At 40.2% G+C, this 17,666-nt stretch overlaps 1 protein-coding gene across 5 annotated transcripts in view; it reads right to left on the minus strand.

Annotated features, from left to right (window-relative positions):
• Positions 1–641: 641 nt before the first annotated feature.
• TRMT9B (tRNA methyltransferase 9B (putative)) overlaps positions 642–17,666 on the minus strand; it is a 125,636-nt gene continuing 108,611 nt past the window's right edge. For 4 of the 5 annotated variants that reach the window (XM_065665263.1, XM_065665264.1, XM_065665266.1 and 1 more), the window contains one exon: positions 14,628–16,494. In XM_065665263.1, coding sequence (XP_065521335.1) covers positions 15,458–16,494 — 1,037 coding nt within the window. In that variant the 3' untranslated portion in view covers positions 14,628–15,457. Of the gene's footprint in view, positions 673–14,627; positions 16,495–17,666 lie in introns of those variants that run through there. The other variant, XM_065665265.1, reaches the window with a different exon arrangement.

The raw sequence follows: 17,666 nt of genomic DNA on the forward strand, positions 1-17,666 counted from the left end.
TTTCCATCAGTGTAATGGCCACTGGGAGAAACCTAATAGGTAGTTAAATGGGACAGCTGCACAGTGGTGAAAAGGGGCAGCCCAGCACACGAGAGCTGTACCAAGTAACTTGGAAAATACCACATGGGTAACATGCAGAGCAGAAGGGAAAAGCATGTGAAAGAAAGGTTTTTCTGCTACATGGATTGTGCTGGGGCAAGATAACTTCAGTGTGTTACAGAAAAAGTTGTTAGCAGCAGGCAAAAAAAGCTCTCTCTGAGGAGTAGGGCCAAGAATGACAAAGATAAGCCTGATGCCGATGGCAGTGTAAAAAATACAGGCTGGACAACGAAAGACCACATTGGTGGTTCCTTTTGTGTCTTTGCTTTGCCAGATTACAGAGCCCAACAGCCACAGGCTCAAAGAAAAACAGAAACGAAACAACCGGCTCTCTGGGCAGCCTGAGGAGCCAGTCCTTCTCCCCTGCCACCTTCATGGACATTGACCACAAGTTCCTCCAGCGAGAGCTTCATCTTGCCTGAGCACAGTTAGCCTTTAGCCATTTTCCTGGTCAATGTGGGATGTAAAGTAAGTGGTATCATGAAGCTGATGCTCTCTTTTAGCAGGTACCTCTGACCTTTGTATCATGGCCCCTTGATCAGATTTTCTCAGCTCACTGTTCCCTCAGGCACCCTGCCAGAAAACACGGAGGCACAATTAAAATACAAAAGTCATCCATTACTCTCATTCTATCAAATCACTTCTGGTTGCTATTCACCTGGATGGGGTGGAGAAGCAACCTGCAGCTCTCAGAGTACTGGTTTTATGGAGCCTCAGAGATCAACAGTCCTGATTTATACACGCTATTGCATCTATCTGAGGCACAGTAGGCAACATAAGAAGCTACATCCCATGTGACTGCAACCTGTTTAGAGCAGCTGCATGTGTGAAATGGTACTATAAATGGTGTATCTGGGACCAGGCCTTACATAAGAGATGGGCTCTCTGGTTTTTATGAAGCCAGACTTAAAATCCTCTACATGCTTTCTTTCTTCTTGTGCTTTCTGTAGCAACCTCTGGCTCACTTTGTTTGGTAGGTGCATCTTGCTCTGCACCATCATCTTTCTTCCCTTTCCTGTATGCCCTTTGGGTGCTGCCCTCTCCACAGCAGCTCCAGTCTGGTGGAGGCTGGCACAAGAAGCGGTTGGATGTCTTCAATTGCCATTATGGCCAGCAACATAAGGTCAAGGCCATCAGGGACAGTCACATCCAGTTTCCCTTTTCAAATCCATATTGACACACTCTTCTCCCTGCATCTGCCTTTTCTTCTGTCCTCCCTTTGACATTCTTTCCCAGTTTATGCTTCTGTACTCTTTTTGTGCTCTCAATACTATTCTCAGGGACCTTACCATGCCTTGCACTGTGAAAGATCCAGTCTTATTTTAGTGCAGTGGTAGTTCAAGGGATTGATGCTTTAGAGCTTCCTTGAAAAGTGCTGGATTCTGCTTTCCATTTCAAGAAGAGGTATCTGAGGCATCCCCTTCCTGAAAGGGTCAACTCCTCCTGCTGTGGGCTCAGGACTGACACAAAATAGTGAAGCAGTGTCCTCATAGGAAGGGCCAGCCTACCCTTTCTCTTGCTTTCTGCTTCCACCTTCCCTGGAATTGCTTGGTCATGGCTCATTTGTATTAGACTTGAAGTTTGTGGGGTTTTTCCTGACTGCTGTTAAATGGAAAGTGTAATGCAAACAAGAAAACACAGAGGTACAATTAAAATACAAAAGTCACCCCTTTGGTTTCATTCTTTTGAAATACTCCTGGCTGGTATTCACGTATATATATACACATATATATGCATCCCATTTTTAGGGCAGCTCTGCATCTGCATTTTGCTCTCTATTCTCTTCTGCAGAGTCCATTTAACCAAAGAAAAAGATTGACTGACACCTAGTGGAAAAGTGAAGGTTTTCTCTCATTCTGCTAATTGAAACTTTTTAGGCAGTTTTAAAATTGACTTTGTACATACTATCATTATTGTAGAAAATGACAATATTAGCAGATCGTCTGCATTTTATCTGTATTTTATTAGCATATACAAATGTTCAGTATAATCACAGACAGAACAATCAACAACAATTAATTTTAAATACGTACGGGTTCTTTGGTTAATAAAGGAGTCTGGTATTAGACTAGAGTACATCCCTTCCTCACATTGAGCAGATCAGAAACACATAGCTCTGGGAGCCCCTAAAGTTCTAATAAATTTATTCTCAAAACTAACATTCTTCTGGAGTTGTTGTTTCTACTAAACCAGAATTATTGATTCCATATTAATGACTTATGTGTAGACATTTAAGAAGAACTCAAAAGTAACTTCTTTCCCTAAATTTTGATTTCTAATGGCCTCAGAGAAATTCATCATATGGTATCATTTAGTCTGACTAATGATAAGAATGCGAAGAGGATTTTGCTTTGTCCTTAGGATTTGTAGATGCTTTAGACTCTTGTCTCAGTGGTCGCCTAATGTTCAGCATCTGTGAAGAGATTTTGCAATTCCAGACAAATGCCAAACATAGCTTAGCTGGCTGCAGAGTTCCCACAGACTGATGTAGGTACCATCACCCATATGCGTTTGTGACTAATAGATGTTATTGGTGCAATGCTGTTCTTTACAAGCCTTGCTGAGGAATCACTTTACAAGGTCCAGCTGGAGAGGAATTAAATAGAAGGGATTCTCTTGCAGACAAAAATCTCTAAACATAATTCCCTGGTAGTGAGAGGCTTTTGTATTCACTTCCTTAGGACAACATGTCCATTCTCCTAGTAACTCGCTGTACTTTCCAAAATAAGTTCTCTAAACTGTCAGATCCTGTCCCAGAAAATCTATGTTCCTCTGCCTTACTCCTCTGTCTCAAATGAATCACATGTGGGCATTTAGAAACAATCTAATATGTATTTTTTAATGACAACTACGTCATACAGTAAGTAGCTGAGAATAAACCTTGATACTACCAGCAGTGCCATTCACACCCAAATCTCAGGCACCAGTGTTAGGTTTGATAATTATTACACAACTTGATCTGAAGTCACCTTGATATATATCTAGGTCCTGAGAAGTTATTTGTAAGCCTGTTTAAGGCACTGCTACCCAAAAGCGAATTTTCCTACCTAAAATCCCAGACTAATGACCCCATAAAAGCTTCTGCACTCCAACCACACAGTGATCAGATTTGCCTATCAAAATATTTAAAGAATTGCATTGCATTATGGACCCAGTCTTCATGTTCTCATTCCAAGTTGTCAAATACAATTTTAACAAATTCGAAGACCTGCACTGAGTCAAATATTAAGTATTATTTCATGGCTACTTAAATGAGCATTAAACTCTTCTGACTAATTATATTCCTATGAAGAAAAGCAAGAACTTTAGATCATAGTCGTATATCCTGTGTATTCTGTTTTTCATAACACAGTTACTTTCAGTTGGCCTCTAGCTGGACATTGGAATGTCATCTTTTTCTGCAGTTTTGGGGTTTTTTTTCCAGTTTGGCTCATTTACCATCTCTCATTTTCCTCTGTCCCTTCTTTTGGTCTCTGGGAACAGCATAAACCACAAAATGTTTTTAATTCTCCACTTAATCCCCTTAGGCAGTGCAGTGCCTTTAGTCTAGACTTCAGTGGAACTACATTTATTTGATGAGCTTTTAGTTCTCAATTAAAAACAAGAAAAAGGTTGAGAAGCTTCCTGTGGTTCCTTGAATAGACTCTTGCCCAGTTTATATGAGAAGAACACTGACTTATATTTCATGTTCATATTTCTTGTTCTTTTCTCTTAATATTTTTTAAATATTAAATAACATTAATATTTCTTTTTACAGCATTCTCCAGCACTGTTACAAATATTCCCAATTATTGCTTTCCCATCCTCTTTCTCTCTTCTATTTCTGAATCCTTCCAACTTAATCTTTCAAACCTTTGCACTTGTTCCGAGGAGAAGCTGACACACAAACACAGGAGACTGCTATAACGTTGTTAGCAATGACCTTGACCCTGGCAGGAAAACGTCACTTCACATTATCCTCTGTACACACCCAACCAATTCAGCAATGGCCAGCTTTGGTACACACAAACTGTAGGTATCAAACTAGCTGAAGTGTAGCCCCAGATCACGTGTTGGTATTTCCTTATATTACCTTTCTCTATAATCCCCCTGTACTTAAGAAAAGACATGAGCCTATAGGTATCAGAGGCAGGCTGCAGCAATGATTTCAATACGCCAGCTCAGTGTAACCAGTGTTTTGATTGATGGCTTGACTTCATGAGCCAAGATTTGGGAAGGGCTTAACCACACTTTACTACAAGCACGATGACCAAGGGCATGTGGGATAGGCAAATCTGGTTGGAAAAAAAGGCTGCTTAGGCAATCAGGAAGTGTCCGACCAGGACTGACATCTCCTGGGCAATCTTGAGCGACCCATGCGCTGGTCCGCCCGCATGCAAGGTTGGACCTGCAGCTTCCCATGCACCTTGTCACCTGCCATTCCGACCCTCGCCTGTCCATACAGACAAGTGTCAGTAAGCCCTTACAGCCTCCGCAGTGGATCTTTTAGGTGAGGGCAGCATGCACAGAACTGGCCCTACCCTTTACACCTGAGGTTTGACTGCCATGGCCTAGCTAGCTAGGATGGTGACAGCAAAGTCCTCAGGTCGTAGGCTTCGTAAGAGTGTCCTTCTCTTAGATGGAAGGCCTTACAAGTCTAGACGAGCTCCATCTGCCTGGGTTTGAAGATAGGAGTTTTCCTTCTCCTGTGAGGAAGGCCTGACATCGCTAACAAAGATTCAGGAAGGGCTTTAACCCACGCATTCTGAACAAGACTGTCATTTCCTGGGTCAATCTCGAGCGACCGATGATGCAGCAGCACAACATCAATCGTCAAGGCGCGATTCTGACTTAGTTCAGTCCTAAGCCCGCAGATGGCAGCCTCGCACCAGCGGCTCCTCAGCCAAACGCACGCACCAGGGGTCTGAACCTGCGGTTCCTCTCGCACTGAGCAGGATGACTGTTGCAACAACACATCATCAGTAGGGTAAAACTAACCTGCCTCACGGCGGTCTAAACCCAGCTCACGTTCCCTATTAGTGGGTGAACAATCCAACGCTTGCTGAATTCTGCTTCACAATGATAGGAAGACTGATCGCTTTTTCACTTACCCGGTGAGGCAGGGGGTGAGCCCCGAGGGGGGCTCTCGCTTCTGGCACCAAGCACCCAGTGCGTGCCGGGCACGACCCGCTCCGGGGACAGCGGCAGGTGGGGAGTTTGGCTGGGGCGGCACAGCTGTCAAAGTGTAACGCAGGTATCCTAAGGCGAGCTCAGGGAGGACGGAAACCTCCCGTGGAGCAGAAGGGCAAAAGCTCGCTTGATCTTGATTTTCAGTACGAATACAGACGGTGAAAAGCGGGGCCTCATGATCCTTCTGGCTTTTTGGGTTTTAAGCAGGAGGAGTCAGAAAAGCTACCACAGGGATAACTGGCTTGTGGTGGCCAAGCGTTCATAAAGACATCACTTTTTGATCCTTCAGTGTCAGCTCTTCCTATCATTGTAACCAATGTAGTCTTCAGTGAATTAACATAGCAGAGAAGACCACCCTGCCAAATACCTCTCAACAAAGATGCACCTGGACATCATTATCATTCATAGTTTGTTCCTCATGAGGTGAGCAGTGGACCATGAGTTGTTCAGAGCTGCACCATTCACCAAGAATAACATCCCTTTCATGATGTCCAGCAGGTCAAGTTTAGAAGTTTGTGAATGAGCAATCACCTCCTCATTGTTTGACCCTCCTTCCATTCTGCGGTTTCACTTAGGCATCCTATAACCCATTCCATATATGGAACAACCTTCTGACCTAAGCACACAAAGATACAACTTTCTCCTACTTCAGTTTCATATGCTAGCAATCTGCTTCCATGTCATAGAATCATAGAATGTTTTGGGTTGGAAGGGACCTTAAAGATCATAGAGTTCCAAGCCCTCTGCCACAGGCAGGGACACCTTCCACTAGACCAGGATGCTCAAAGCGCCATTCAGCCTAGCCCTGAACACTGCCAGAGATGGGGCAGCCACAACATCTCAGGGCAATCTGTTCCAGTATCTCAACACCATCACAGTAAAGAATTTCTTCCTAATACCAAGCTAAATCTACCTTCTTAGACTTTGAAGCCATTCCCCCTTGTCCTATCACTACATGCCCTTGTAAAAAGTCCCTCTCCGGATTTCTTGTAGGCCCCTTTAGTTCATCATCCCCAAGATTTCCATATTTATTATTAAGCGGCTATCACTACATATGGCTGTATTTCAAACTTCAATGTAAGAATGTTGAAACTGTTTATGTAACCACTGTATTAAATCTCCTTTTGGTATTTATCCACTTAAACTTGTTTTTTGATACTCTGTCTCCAGCGGGTTCTCATTTATGCTTCTTTACTCCCAGTAAGTCAGAGCCTAGTACGTTACCACAGAGACACGATCCAGCAGAGATTGAAGGGCTCATGTGGGTATCCTGCTCAGAGACACTAATGGTTTGTTTAATATTTCATAGATACATCAATTATAAATTCAGTTCATACTAGAAAGCCTTCTTTGCACCACACTAAATCACATTTCCTGTGAGGTCTTTATGAGAACTGAAAGGCAAAGGTGAATCTGAAGACACACAGGGTTGCATACAGACGTTTTCCTACACTGGCTCCAAAAGACCCTCATACCAATAGTAGGCATGCGCTCTCTGTGGCAAAAATCCCATTTAGGAGCTTGACTCAAACACCAGCAAAGTCAGTCGATGCAACTCGAAGCAAACTCAGGTACGGGATCACAGGGTTTTTGCATAGGTAAGTTTGAAAAGTTTCCTTTTACTCCAGAATTTGGCATCTGTGGCTGAGCCTTGGGTATTTTTCATGGTAGCTAAGAATAAAAAGGCAAGATTTTGGTGCTCTGAGTACCCTGCTCAAGGAGCAGATGAGAATGGCACAGCCACAGTCTGCCTCCTGTGCTTGGATTTTTAGTTTTATTTCCTCATGAATGGGCTGGAGAGACAAAGGGAGCTGGGTGTGCCTGTGGCTCACTCTTCAGAAGACTATGGAAACACTCCTGGGCAACTGTGGTCAAACATTTGTTCCACTATTAAACTCCCTGTCTAGCCTATTATATATTTAAGCATAAAGAAAACCTTCCAGGGATCTTTGTTTCTCCTCTGAATCAAAGGAAAATCTCAGGGTAAAAAGACATTTCTGAGAACAACCAACACAAAGACCAGGGAAGTCAACGGAATACTTTGAATCAGACTTCAAGGTAATTACTCCAAGAATCAGGTCAAGACTTCACAGGCTCGAGCAGTTTTCTGTAGTTCCCTAATGCAGTTCTCCTAGCACCTTCCTGTTCTTCCTTGCTGCCTCCACCCAGACATGCCCTGGCTGGCAGCTCATTTGTACTGGTATCTTCATCCTTTCTTCCTTGCTGTCAAATGGTTTGTTTACCTTTCCTAAACTGCACCAAGCACTAGACAGTATTGTATTGTATTGTAAGTAAAAACTTAAATACATGCAGAAGAAAGAAAAATAAAACCAAATGAAAAAGGCCACATCAAAAAATATATATACATATATTTGTGCCTGTTCCTTATTTAGAGTACACTTTTTAATGGCCCAGTGGTCAATGTTGGAACAGCCAGTGTTCATAAAATGGAGAGGGACGGATCCCAAGAGGCAGCCAGCACTCTTGACTGTTACTGATGCTGATAGGAACTGCTAGTGCTCAGTACAGGCAATGACCTCCATCAGGCTATGCCATCGAATAAAGCATTGATTTAAAGCAGCCTGGAGATGAAGTGTGTGACTTCCACTCTATTAATTTTACCACTGTCTCACCTCTGGTGTTCCTTCAGACACACTGGAAAGTGGATTTGGACAGTGAGACATCAAACGACCCATTTCCCCTCTTTTTAAATAGAAAGGTTTAACCTTGCACTGAATGTCTGTGTTTTCTCTGCACTAGAGCATCCATCCAAGCAGCTAATTCCTCCTTTCACAAGAAACACTTTAATTTCACCCAGTCCAAATATTCAGAACTAAATGTGTCCTGTCAGTCCTGCGGTAAGGAAGCAGACCTGTAAAGAAGGGTCAGTTTATTCTCAGTAATTCTGACACATATTTTCTATAAAGACACAGAAGAGAGACACAGAAAAGAACATGATGTTGCCTCACCAAAAGCCTCCCACGAATTACTCATTTTTATCCTGTGCAAGAGGAACATCCACTTTCAGGCTGACTGTGTGCACACAGACTTCTCTGTTAGCACATTGGTAAGAGATGGTATTTTCAGCTATGGGGTTAATGTCTGCTTGTTTATGCCCCCCTTCTTTATCTGCATCTCTTTTACTCGTGACAGTTTCAAAATGACAGGACCATACAAGTAATCCTTTCTTCATTCAGGAAAGAGAATTTTAGAAGCTGGTCAAAGAGTAACAAGAGATTAATATTCTGCAGAAAACAACCTCGTCTGTCACAACAGAAGAGGGCAACCTAAACTCATTTCACTGCTCCCATGTCAACTGTCCTAGCCACAAACCCCTCATAAAAGCCGTGTAGCACCTTGTCAACAGGGCCAGAGGGGATGAAGAATTTATACCCAAGAGCCTTTTCAAAGTTAGGAGCACCACTCATAATATCCATATTTCTATCTTCTCCCACATAGCCATTTCAGTTTGCACATGATCATAACTGCTGAAGTACCTCCTACTAGGGTTTGGCAGTGGTGGTTTTGAGGGAGGTGGTTTGCTTGTTTTACAGAGTATTTGAATTATATTTAAGATAACTTTTCTCTGCTGGGCACTACGAGAAGCAGCAGGCACAGGGGCTGAATTGTCACAACAGCAACAGAGGCATCTGTTGTCCTCAAACACCCCAAGCGCTAGGAAGATGTCTTAAAGGGTTCAAAAGGCACCTAAGTGAAGACAATGATGAATAAATGACAGCTAAGGAATTAAAAAAAAAAATAGGAAAAAGAGAATTATGTGTATATGATACCATTTCTTTTTGCACAATTAAAAATTTAAAGTTCCCATAATCCCCTAAATCAATCATTGCAATGAGGCTTGCTATGACGCTTCGAGGTACTAAGGGGTTGGGGGTGGGAGGACCTCACTTTTATCTTCATCTGTCAGAGGCAGAAGTATGAAAATAGCTTGGAAGTATCAGCACAAACAGAGATTTAAGACTGAAAATGAGAAACACATATTTGTGGTAATCTGAGGTGACACTGCTATATTTGTTGTTTGGCTGTATCTGAATAGAAAGGAGGAGGGAGGAAGTGGAGAGTCTGGAAGGAAATGGTCAGAAAGAACTAAAATTAAATTAGAAACAGAAATTAAATAAACAGAAACAGTGGAGCCCTTGATTAAGTCAAGCAAAGGGGACTGTGCAATCACATTCATCTGAATACAGAATGTTAAATATATTTACTACTACAGTAGTAAATCAAGAGATTTAAGGTTAAAAATGAGAAATACACACGTATTTGAGGTAATCTGAGGTGACACTGCTATATTTGTTGTATCTAGTAATCAAGTATCTAGTAGTTCACTCAAGGCAGATTTTGAAACTTATCTAAATATCAAAAGATACAGGTACTCTGGTAAATTCTCCTACAGTATGCACCTGATGCATCAAAGGGGAGTCTCAGAGCAATCCTTTCATTACTCTGGAAAACACACTTTAGTTACTATACAAATAACAACAGCAAGCCATTAGGAGCCATTAACTGCTGAAAATACGCACTTTTTTTTGCCTTAATACTTATTTAATCCAACCATACAACCCTTTCCACATGCAAAGCTTGTATTAGTGAACTATACTGGTAGAAGAGGTAACTATGTAAACCAAATGTAACCTCAGATTGTCAACATAGTTGAGCAAGGTCAAATCAACTACAGCAAATTGAAGTCTTAAGCAAGAATAAAGGAATCAAAATGGAACATGCTGCAATGAAGTGATGGAGATATAAAGGAAGGAAAAATTGTTATCCCTAACCAATCTTCCTCTAGGCATATGCCTAGCATTTGAAGTGTACAGGAAAGAGTCTGAACTCCAAGTGGTGGGGAAAAGGTGCATTCCTCCCTCTGCACGTGAAGTGAGGCAACAGGAAGGTATCACTTAGACCTTCCAGACAGTAAGAGCAGTCAAAACAGGGACCTCTCTATAGCCTAAGAATATCCAACCGTGCTGACTATGGTTTCTCTGCTATGATTGCTTCCATCTTTGTCATTACCCTTCATTGCTCTGTGTACTTCATATCTTTGCTCTTTTTCCTTAGCCTTTCTCAACACTGTATCGGATTTAATTCGTTCCCTTCTCATAAAGATGATTCCACATCCCCCTGAGATTACATTTTGGACCACTCTATTGTCCAGCCTGTGCTCATACTGTTTTCCCATAATCTAAATAGTATTAGGTTGTATATACTGTACTACTGCACATATATTAATACTCATCTTGATAGAGCTTAATTACTACTAGGTCCTTATTACTACAATAAATATATCAGTACAACAAGTGACCACTGGAATTGTACAAACACAATAATCACTGCAGCTGTAAAAATACTTCTAGCACAGTATAGATACAACTTCATCAGACAATTGCATAATTCTAATTACATTCTTTTTAATTTTCTAATTGTTACAGAAATACCCAAAATGTGCTTCAATGTCTTCTCACACCACAAAGCTTAATCACAGATAACTGCAAATATATCAGAAGGAGCATGAAATGTGTCTCTGTGGCAATTAATTCTGCTGACCATCCTGCTTTTCTGTCAACAGGACATAAAGTACTGACATGGTTAAAAACTACATTTCATCACCTTTATTTACCTAATTCAAATAATTGCATTTATGGTTGGGTTGACTGCGGTTGTCTAAACTAAAAATATATTCCCTGGTTTCATAGGAAATCACTATGCTTACCTGCACTGCATGTTGTCTAACTTACTGAGCAAATAGCAATAACAGTCTTCTCAGGTTTAACATTCATTAAGAAATTCCCAAGACACAGAGTTTCCAGTGGCTAATGTATTTATTAACTAATCTGAAAGCACAGAAGTTCTGCAGGAAATAGCATTTTAGTCCAAGCAGGACTTATTTTCTGTGGGATACTAAAGAACAGGTTCCAGGTATGGACAAAGAATTGATTACAGAGAAGTACCTAAGTATGGGTTTGACCAGCAGATTGGAAGATGAAATCACAGGTAGCTGCCAGAATTAATATAGTGTAAAAAAAAGAAACACTGAACTCACTAAAGAAATATACAATTGTATATATTTAACACTGACATATCTGATTTTCCTGGAGTACTGAAGTAGACACAAATCCTGTTAAAAGCGCTGAGAAAGAAAGCAGGTAGACCAGTAGATTCAACAGTGTCTATACTAATACAGCCCAACAGTGATATGAATTCAGTCTGATGAAGACATGACACAGCAGAGAGGACACAGGCTCAGAGCCATTATTTCTATTCAGAATCTACTCAGGTGGTTCAGTAACAGTATTCTGGTAGACCATACACAGCTTTTCTCTCAACATTTTAAACTCTGCACATAAGTAACCCGTATACAGTTACATGCCAGAAAAGAAAAAAATCTGCTGGAGTATTTATAGCTTTCATTACTCAGCTGTGCTTTTAGAATTCCTACACCATAAGCTTGGAAGAAAGTAAAAAATGATACTTCTGCCCTTCTAATACAAATATTTTCATGTATTGAAAAAAAAAAAAGTTAAACAAAATCTCATTTATCAAAGACTGCAATTGAATTAGTCCTTTAAGAATAAGTCTGTTCAGTTGCATCCTTTTTATTGCAATTGTCCATTTGGATTACAGTCTGTGATAGTAATACAGCAACAGCTTTTGTTTTGCCAGTTCAGAATGACAATGATATTAGTAAACTAAATGTAAAAAAACAGGGCAGCTTTTTCTTGTGTAGTCAAGATTTCCTATGTGCCACTTAAACCTAGATGAGCAGCTTTGGTGCAATCCCAGCCCACTGCAGTCAGAAGCAGGTTTGTTATCAGCATAACTGAGGTGAGAATACTGCCCACCTGTCAGACAAGAAATACAAGAACACATTTGCCTTTTACCTTGTAACAATCACATCTTGCAGTCTGGACATTGCTGAGAGTTTGAGTGTGCAAGGAAAAACTGGGTTTTATTTCCTTATTTATTCATTCATTTACAATAAACTTTTCAATGGTATGCACAATTCTCTGTGCACATTAGCTATGTCTATAAGCTATGAAAGACTGGGATCACATGGATTCTTCTGGAAATTACATTTTGCTTAAAATGGGCCTCATCAAGTTGAAACCAATCAAGAGAGACATTCACCACGCTCTCAGTGAGGTAAGCTGGCTTCTTATGAGATTATAAAGCTGTTACAGACCTGAGCAGCCTCCATAAATAGATGGGAGACTGCATATGGGAATAAAGGCTTGCTGTGCAGACCTCACATTTGTGACCTCAGCTGACTGATCCCCAGTCTATAAAAATTAAGTCACATAGTGGTTATACATCCAAAGAGGAAAACCGAATATTTTGGGGAAAAAAAACCCAAACACAACAGTTTACCAAACCTCCCCTCTCCTTCTCCAAGGAATTTGCAACAATACAATCCAAACTTCTATGTAACATGACTTAGTAGCATCAGCTCAAAACAAGAAAAAATCCAATACAGAAATAAATGATCACGAAAAGCATCCCTGGTCAAGAATCCAATAATCTCAAACAAAAAAATGCATTGAAAGCCTACAAGCAAAAAAGCTCTTTAAAGTACCAAAGTGGCTTTGAGGTGACACCTCTTACTCATAGAGGTGACAGAGTAGGAAGTTTTCACTGAAGCCTGAAACATGGACTCAGCCTCTGTTTTAAAGATCATGGACACCTTTCGTTTCTTAGTTTATCGCAAGTTTCAGTAGTATCCCTGACTACACACTGAATACTTCACAGACAGACTGCAAAAGTACAGGTAACAAAATTATAGATTCATAGAATGGTTCCTTCTCCCACTTAACGGAACCCAGCTGTCAGTTTAGATAATATTTTATAAATATTTTAAGAGATGTGCAGTACAGTGTCTGCATACCGTAGTTTAGGGGTGAACTTTCAGTATCGGATATAGGATGGTAATCAACAACACCCTTCCTAAATACAGCCCAAATTCCAGCAGCCGTAGAGCCAATTGGCCAGTACAATGTATGGCCAATCAGCCAATACGCCAATTCCCCTGGCATATCTACGTTTCTTAAACTTTCTTGCATATCTAAGCAACTGAGTTTTCTTCTAAAATCCTCAGCTTCTCCAGGAATTCCCAACAACTGAGGCAGGCATCACCTGTCCAACACGAGCATGTTGCAGATGAGGTACGGAGCTCCAATACACCAGCATCGGTATTTTTGCACTATGCTTCTAAAACCGGAGCTTTAGGATGCAGCAGAAGCAGCCCCCTCAGCCACGAGCAGCTGGACACAGCTAGGCAGAGTATATTGCCAGTCTTCTGAAGTATGGCTTAGACACAGCGTCTGTGAACCACAGCTCCAGGCTGCATCGAATTTTATATTTAGAGCTGAATATTTCATCAGTCTCAGATGCATGGTTCTTCAACCACACTTCTATTTGCAAAAGGCAGTGGAAAGTGCAAGTGGTACAGACCCAGGAAGGATAAAGCACCAGGATCCTAAACTATGAGGAAGACAAAAATGATTGTTCTACAGGCATCAGTCCAGTAAATACATCTATAATACATTACCTTGTGGCAATTACTCCTGGGCAACTACATCTAAAAATAGTCAACATCATCAGGGCTTTCTACTGAACAACCTCAAATCCATATACTTACACGGCATAGACTGGAAAAGTTTGGAATTCCACTCCTGTTGCTTTGTTTTCAGCTATTTGCTCAATAATAGAGCAGACATTATTTGGGTCTCTAAAAGCACTGTAGCAAAAGGTTTGATCTGTGAGGTGAATCTCTGCAGCTCCATTAAAGTTCACAAAATCACATCAGCTGAAGATATGCCCTACACTACACCCACTGACTGTAAATAAAGCCTCAAAATGAAGTAACTCCATGTTAACAAGGCAGTTAGCCTGTTCTAGCCCTGCTTCTGTTAGTATAAATTAAAGCTTAACTACTGATCTTCAGAAGCCAGGTGCACTTTATCAACAGCACCTGTGTAACTTCACATCCCAAGCCTCCACTGAAAGGGGTGAGATTATGTGAGTGTAAAGAACTTTGTGAGGGCAACTGCTATAATCCTGTACAACTGGATGATGATGAGGCACCATTTTCAGCAAGATTTATGGTTTTCTCAACAGGGGATGAGAAAGTTTTTTAAGCAATCTATTATCATCTAGGTCTCAGAAGATTCATTTAAACTGCAGAAGACAGGAATTTCTATTTTCTATACAAACTGGACTTGTACCCTCTTCCTATCTACATTAACACATTATGTAATATACATTCTTATGTCAGTGAATGAGGAAAGCAAATATGACAGCTGACCAGATATGCACTGGATTTTTATTAATTTTATCATAGCCTCCCAGGCTTATCAAAAAGATATATATAACTCAAATATCTGATCTTTTGTAACCTTTACATAATACTGATACTCTCACAAATCCCTCTTGCCTTCTATATATACACATAACCAATGAAAGAACTACAGCAAATGAAATTAAGATAAAATATTTGTGAGAGCTAACACATAAAACCTAACTTGCACCTGAGAAATTAAATTCTTTTTAAAACAAAACTCCAAAATATTGTTCAAAATCTGTTCTGTCATTTGCTCCCATATGCAAGTCTCAGATGACAGAACGTGCAGAGCTTGTTTTTTTCCCATTAACAACTCTACTCCAAGCTAAGCAGCACTGGGACCATGCTTGCTCCCACTTCTGCAGCATGCACTCTAGCAGTATACAGTCAAGTATGTTTTCAAATGTACCTGTGTCTCTATTTACAGGACTTCAAGAACAGGGAGTAATGTGACACATTTTCAGTGTCTGAGGAACAAAGCCTAAACCTTCTACTGAGAGGATACTTCTCATAAAAGATGTCCTGATCCTTGTCTTATAAAAAGGTTTTATTTCTCAATAGAAAAGTATATTTAAAACCACAATTATTTGCAAAAAGCAATATAAAACTCTCCAGTTTTAACCTCATAAAAGTTTAACAAAACATAAATATAGTTTACCACTTACATTCGTATATACACACCTTGCATTAGGTAAACAGGTAGAGAGATCACTTGGAAATGAATGGCACATGGCAACTACATGAGATTCAAAATCCATGTCACACTGCACAATCACAGAAACACAAGGAGAAGCTTAAAAGCCTCAGTCACTGGATTCTGCTTTGTTCTCTTTACAGCTATGTTCCTCTTTTCTCTGCAATAATGCACCAGTTTCCATGGTCATAGCAGGAAGAAAGTATCTGAAGCTCAGGCACACTCTCTTCTATCAGAGAGCACAACTCCCCTTCCCGAAAAACATGATAGTAACGCATGAAGGCTTTTGTATCCAATGTGGCATCAGTTTGGTCCCCAACAGACACTGCTGAATCCAAAGCAGAGTCAGTGGAGTCAGTTGTTGAAGTTCTTTTAAAAGACTTGCTCGCATTAGACTTACCAGCACCATCTTTATTACAACCCCAGCTGTAGTCCTTGTCTTCCACTGGGCCATTTATACATGAAGCTTCTTCACTCTTGCTCTGAGTAACACTTTGGTGTCCTCCATTTAAACTTAAGTCCCTCAGTGCATCTGTGGCTGGTGACCACTGTGGTTTTTTGACAGACAGGCTTTCCACAAACACATCATCATCATCTAAACTTTGCTCTTTTAACAGTGCCCCATGGTGACCTAAATCCAAACTGCAATGTCGCGAATGCTGAATGGGTACAGTACTGTTTGCCCAATCTCCTTCATTCTTTGGAGGCTTCATTTTGTCAGCTTGCTTTCTCAGGGCTGATTCATCAAGAGATGCAGAGAAAAACCATGAGCGGAAAGATCTTCCTAGAGCACTATAAAATCTGTTTTCTTCTTCAGAAATTTTCATGCAGCAGGCTCTGGACAAGCAATGGTCGATATTGTGGGAATGTTTTGAGTCAGTTTCTGGTTGGAGATTGGCTTGGTAGCTGCAATCAGAGATGACTAGCTGTGCAGAATGTATATCTTGGCTCTTTACAGCATGCACAAACTCACCCTTATCGCCAGATTGATTTGATTCTGAAAAATGCCGTGAGCACAAGGCCTTGTTCCATGGAACAAGTACATCTTGTTTCTCAAAGCGACGATTCTTTTGTTCCATAGCCCAAACATAGATCATCATCTGGCCTCCGGGTATCAATACCCTTGCCATTTCCTTTATTGCTTTGATTCTTCTTTGTTTGGTTGAGAAATGATGGATCACTGTGAAAAAGGAAAAGCATTATGTACTGAATATTAGTAAGGAGATAACATTTTTGTCTTCAACCTGTTCTATGTGTTCAGTCATTATAGTTGCCATATTCCAAAAATCACCCACTGCAAGTCATCAACAGTGCTGAATTCATCGGTACCACAGTGAAAGTTTACCTCAGAAGGTTCTTTTTTTACATTTATGTACAATGGATAAAACCAGGAAAATCCTGAAGAAGGAAATTCATCTAATATCAAAATAGGGATTCAAGAAACATCAGGCATATAAGATGGAGGTTTCGGTTTCTCTGCATTGCCCATAAAAGTTCGTAGCATGGCTTGCTTTCAGTTAAATGCCTGGCCTTTAGGTGAGTTAGGTAATATTAAGTTCGACTTCAGTTTTTGGGACACATTTCAGACTTATCATACTGAAAACAGAAAATCTTTTCCCCATGTAACAAATACAGCAAAATGTAGTATCATTAAAAAGATACTCTGTATGTTTGTATCAGTGCACTTTCTAAAGAGCTAGTGAGAAAAATGAAACAGAAATATTCTCCACTGCTTTAATTTTATATAAAAGTTATTGCCTTTATAGATTGCTTTGGAGGAAAAAAAAAAAGAGAAGTATCTCAGTCTGAGAATGATGATTTTTTGTTACATTATGTTACCATAAATAATTATCAAATTCAGAATAAAACTATTGATCATTATTTTTTAATTTTCTTTCCAGGATAATTTCCATATTTTCCAATTTCACTGCAATGTGAAATGAAGCTACATTTCAATATTTCTACAGTTTCTATCTTACTATTTACCTAAAGGAACTTATTTTAACAGCCAGAGAATAGCTAAGACATCTATTTTCTGTCAGAAACATTAACTTGTACTCAGATAGGTCACGTTGCTCATATCATTCTATATGCGATTAGTACTAGATTTGATTCAATCAATAGCATAAAGAGGACTGATTACATAATTTGTTTCAAGTGGACTTACAGCCAGCCACTTCCCCATGCAAAACATTCAGTCTACCCATATAAAAAGATACAATAATAATATATGCTCTTAGCTGAAGACATCTCCATACCATCAGAAAAACTGGATTATCTTTATACGTGCTGCTTGATAGTAGCCAATTCTATTTGTAGAAATAGTGTTATTTCAACACGGCAGTTATGAAA

Source organism: Lathamus discolor, chromosome 1 (assembly GCF_037157495.1).
Source record: "Lathamus discolor isolate bLatDis1 chromosome 1, bLatDis1.hap1, whole genome shotgun sequence".
Taxonomy (NCBI): Eukaryota; Metazoa; Chordata; class Aves; order Psittaciformes; family Psittacidae; genus Lathamus; species Lathamus discolor.